At 50.8% G+C, this 4,684-nt stretch overlaps 1 protein-coding gene across 1 annotated transcript; it reads right to left on the bottom strand.

The window, feature by feature from the left end:
• Positions 1-824: 824 nt before the first annotated feature.
• Positions 825-1,685, bottom strand: LOC118782895 (class A basic helix-loop-helix protein 9-like). Its single transcript, XM_036536518.1, has one exon. It carries the CDS (start codon positions 1,683-1,685, stop codon positions 825-827), a length of 861 nt encoding a protein of 286 aa, XP_036392411.1.
• Positions 1,686-4,684: the final 2,999 nt, after the last annotated feature.

The raw sequence follows: 4,684 nt of genomic DNA, 5'->3' as shown, positions 1-4,684 counted from the left end.
AATGAATTATTTTCCCTAAGTGTGCAGTTAACCATTTGCAACAACGACAAACAGCGACCGCGGAAGCGCAACACACTGCCAGAACGTTAGCATCCCGAGAGATTCCAGCGCTGTTGTAACGTGTACTCTACCTTTTTCACAGAAGCACAAAAGTCAAATCCAGGGTTTCTCTCTCAGTGACACTTTAACAGAATGAAGGGGAAACACTTTTGTGTTTGGAAATGACAAAACCTTTATTAACACCTCACACATTTCGGAAGAAGTCATTCAAAAAATAAAGGTTGCATAAAAAAAAAATACTCATGTGGAAAGGTGTCTGTGCTCAGGTGGGTAGCAGCGGCGGTCCTGCCCTCTTTCTGAATGTGACCAGCGTCTCTCCCTCCCTTCAGTGACAGTCCCAGGCTCCCATTCTCACATTAGCCTCACAGTGTTGATGACATGCCTCTCGCTATTTAATGAAAATGCATGCCGTACATAGGCGGGCATTTCAACAGCTATAAATCACCTGTATACACAGAAGAAGGCTAAAAGAGGTGCGTTGCCTTTAGCTTTCTTGCACACCATGTGATACCTACTATTGGCATATTTCCATATCTCTGTTGTAAAATTTCTTCTCAGTTGTTCTTTCAGAACGAGCATGGTACGCTTGAGGATAGACATAGACACAGTACATTCACAGCAAGTCTGGTCCCTGAATGAATAAATGCAGTCACACGCGCTTCAGTCTCTGTGCTCGCATTCTACTGCATTCACGCTGGCTTTGGTGGTGCTGTTGTGTCCCCAGTGTCCTTTCCATCTCTCCAGAGGAGAGAGCTCGCCGGGTGTCAGTGCATGGAGAGAGACTGCTGGTACCCCGACCCCCCCTGCAGGTAACTCAGCTGCCAGGTGAGGGGGCGCCCGGGGGGGCAGTCTGAGAAGGTGTCCATGGGGCTCTGGTGGCAGGAGGCCCTCACGCCGAACTGGTACCCCATGCCCCCCCCATACAGGGGCGGGCTATAGCGGTCGTGGGGCGCGTAGAGCTGGGCGTCGGGTGAGTAATGGGGGTAGTGTGGGGAGGGAGGCCCTGCCGGGGCCAGGTGGCCTGGGGAGTCCGAGTACAGCTGCTGCTCCAGGGGGTAGGTGTGGCTGTGGCTGTGGCTGTGGGCGTGGCTGTGGATCTGGAGGCCGGGCGTCTGAGGGTAGCTCTCCCCCGGCGCCTGGAAGCCGCGGTCCTTCCCCGGCTCGCAGCCCGGCTCCGGCAGCAGCCCGTGGCACTCAGCATGGCCGCAGGGGCGGCGCGGGGGCCCGCCGGGGTTGGCGCGCAGGAAGACGGACAGCGAGGAGATGCGGTTGATGGCGCGGCGCAGCGTGGCGATCTTGGACAGCCGCTTGCCGCTCAGGTCGTGCTTGAGCGCTGTGCGGAGCGCGTTGAAGGCCTGGTTGTAGTCCAGGATGCGCTTTCGCTCGCGCACATTGGCCGCCACCCGCCTGGCCTTGGAGCGCGCCGGTCGGCTCCGCCTCTTCCCAGCCCGGGCCTCCTCGGGCTCGCTCGGGCAGCCGGCCGACGAGCCCTCGCTCCCGCCTGGGGGGGACATCTTGCGCCCTCCCTCACCGCTGCTGTCTTCGCCCGCGCATAGCGGGATGCCCCCCAGCTCCAGCTCATCCTCCGAGAGCTCGGACTCCGTCAGGCTGGTCCGTGTCGTCATGGCGCAGCACCAGCAAATGCTTCGGCCCGTTCCAGCAATCACCGTGGGCCGTCTGTTTCCGTGGCAGGAAGTAAAGGGCGGGGAGGGGAGGCTCACTTAACGTTCCCGGGTCTGTGGTGTGGGGGCCACCGCGTCAAACGCTCTCACACGTACACCCCTCTCCTCTCAGGACTCCTCAGTGTCCCAGCGCTAAGCTGTGCTCCTCTCTCCCACAGCAGCTTTTTAAAGGCAGCGCTAAGCCACGTCATGGAGCCCGGGCCGCCCCCCGGAGAGAGGTGCACGCCGGCCTTTTTACAGGCGCCCCGGGGCGAAAACGCGAGCAGCCATCAGTCAGCTCCTCGGACACGCCCCCAGCTCCACACTCAGGAGCTTCACAGCGTTTTTTTTCACTCAGGTGCGTTATTACCTGGATCAGTGTCAAAACAGAGCTGCTGCAATGGATGATGAATGTAAAAAAAGTTCCCAGCACCAAACTGCGGCCAAAAAAACAATGTCCGGTTTTGACAGGATGGTGTTTGTGTCGTATTTATTCATGCTTATGCCAGCTGAAATGCGTTGAGGCCTAATTGTTTAAAAGTACATCTTAGGAACAAACATGTTTGGAACAAACATTCATCCCTCACATATAAAGTACAAATATGTTATCTGTTAAGTGATCACTGTGTTCTAGAATTCCTGGCTAATTCAATTCCTCTTTGCTCTGTAGTTGGTGACACTGGTGCCTCATGTCACACCAGGTCTAAAATCATATTCATGTCCGGTAACCAGCAGGACATTCTCACTGAGTCCATGAATCACCCATAATGATGTGTGATTGCCTTACTGCCAGTGTAAGGAGACTTCGACTGTAGTGCTATTTAAAACAAGCTGACCACCCATCAGCCTCCTTACCACGTAGCTGAGAGGCAGACAATGCCTCTCTCCAGAGCCAGAAATAAAACCCAGAATTAAAAAAATTGCAGGATTATTCATTGCAGGTACATGTTCATTTGCTCTTAAATTCCCATTGGCTGTTTCACGATTTTATACTTCCATTCTTCTGGCTAAGGACCTGGATGACAAATTGCAGCTTTATCAGATAACTGGCATTTCTACATTTCCCTTTAACACCTTACACCTGATAAAAGCATGCCCTTATCTCCTGCCATCTAAACAGCAGGTATCTCCACGGCCACAATTAGCCGGGCTCTGTTCAGCGATAACCTGTCCTTCTGTGGCTCGGGTTTGGGGCAGTGTAATTCTGGTGTCTGCGCCGGGACCACGTCATAAATCTACCCCCAATGCCCCACAGGACAAGAACAGACAAGGGCCGCGACTTCAAAGCCGAGGAAAAGGAACACAAATATTTTACAATTATCACCTGTGATGGCTGTTGGTTCATGCGTTCAGCCCCCCGCGCCTAACCCCCTCCCCCCACGCCACCGGCAAGCAGAGGAGAGCGGAACTGTTTGTCCAAATTAATGGATTACAATATGGGCTAAATAATAGGAAACTTTCTAGGTATGATTTAGTGGGACCAGCCATCCCTCTTCCAGGTGCCACTTATCTCTTTAAGATCTGTCATTTTCTCCAAAATTCTTGCGCCCATTTTTTTTTTTTCCTCATCTTTGACCGCTTCGGTTTGTTTGCCAGCGCATGTCAAGGTTTAAGGGTTCCCGTGGAAACAATGCTTTGGCATGGGGCCCGAGCAAATCTTCACTTTTCACATCAGCTGGGATGCTTCAAATGGCATCTCCATGATAAAGTTTCCACAAAGAACAATAACAAGCAGAATGTCAGAATAAACAGTGAACCGAGATTAGATTTTTCCTTAACACTAGCATAAATAGCTTAGATTTTACATTAGTCCTTTATACAGCTCATTGTTCACATTGGCCACTCAGAAAAAGTACCTTGCTGAACAGTAAAGCACTAGAATATCCCCTAGGCTTAGAACTTGCAACCACCTGGCTACAAGTGTAGTTCCCAACGTTCAAAAGCACATTGGCACACATTCCCCATCCTGTCTCAGGAGCCAAATGACAGAGCCTCCTGTTTGCCATCCATAGTAGTGCCTTTACAACTGCTTTATTTGGCTTTACAGTGGTGCTGGGTATGTGACTCACGGTAAATATAGCACTATTCGGGTTAACACGGATCTCAGTGCATTTGAGTACAGTTCACTCACAAAAAAGAAACTCATTTTCTTTATGTCTTACGGTATTTTTCATCTTTTTTTCACTTCCACGGCACTGTTATTACAGCGGGGGATTACTGCTTTCAGGAACTTTTAAAAACAAAATTTACAGCCCGACTCCAAAGGACATGGCTCCGAGCCATCTTCGGAAATAACCCGCAATCCTGGAGACAGAGGTTAAACCATTACCTGGCAAAGCGCTGCTCCTATCAGGGCCGTTGCTGCCCCACCTGAGGTGACAGCCACAGTTGGATAGCAGAGAGGGACCCCGCAGCCAGGCCAGAGTTCGCCCCTGCTGATGCTATCAGTCAAATGGTGACCATGTCATCACTGTCACAGGGTGAAGGAGCGGTCATGGAGGACTTTGCTTCCTTCCTGTCCCAGCTTTACAGCCCTCCATATAGCGGGGCTCAGTGCAGGCACAGTCATGAGGTGTTCCTTCCAATTATTTCCCATTGAGAGAACATAAAGTCACATTGAAAAAGGGAAAAATGTGGTTGTTATGTTAACAACAATGCTCACCGCAGATTTGGAAGATATTGTGTGTGTGTGGGTGCATATTGGAGGTGGGGAGGTCCTATTTTCTGCATCACCATTCAAGTTAGCATTTTTCACCTTACTCTTTTAAATCAGGTTTATGGCACAGTGACTAATCCTCAATTCAAGATCAATATGTCCAGTAGCCTTGTGTTTCCCTTGTGTATATGCCATTCATTCAAAATGAGATTTTAGCCCAGATTTTAGACTGCAGTGCATTTAAAACCTGACATCCAGAAACACTAAGCCCAACCGACCCAAAATTCTATAATGTAATTACAGGCCC

The sequence above is a fragment of the Megalops cyprinoides genome, chromosome 9, assembly GCF_013368585.1.
Source record: "Megalops cyprinoides isolate fMegCyp1 chromosome 9, fMegCyp1.pri, whole genome shotgun sequence".
Taxonomy (NCBI): domain Eukaryota; kingdom Metazoa; phylum Chordata; class Actinopteri; order Elopiformes; family Megalopidae; genus Megalops; species Megalops cyprinoides.
Note: the sequence above shows the minus strand (reverse complement) of the source record. Positions and strands in the feature narration are given on the sequence as shown.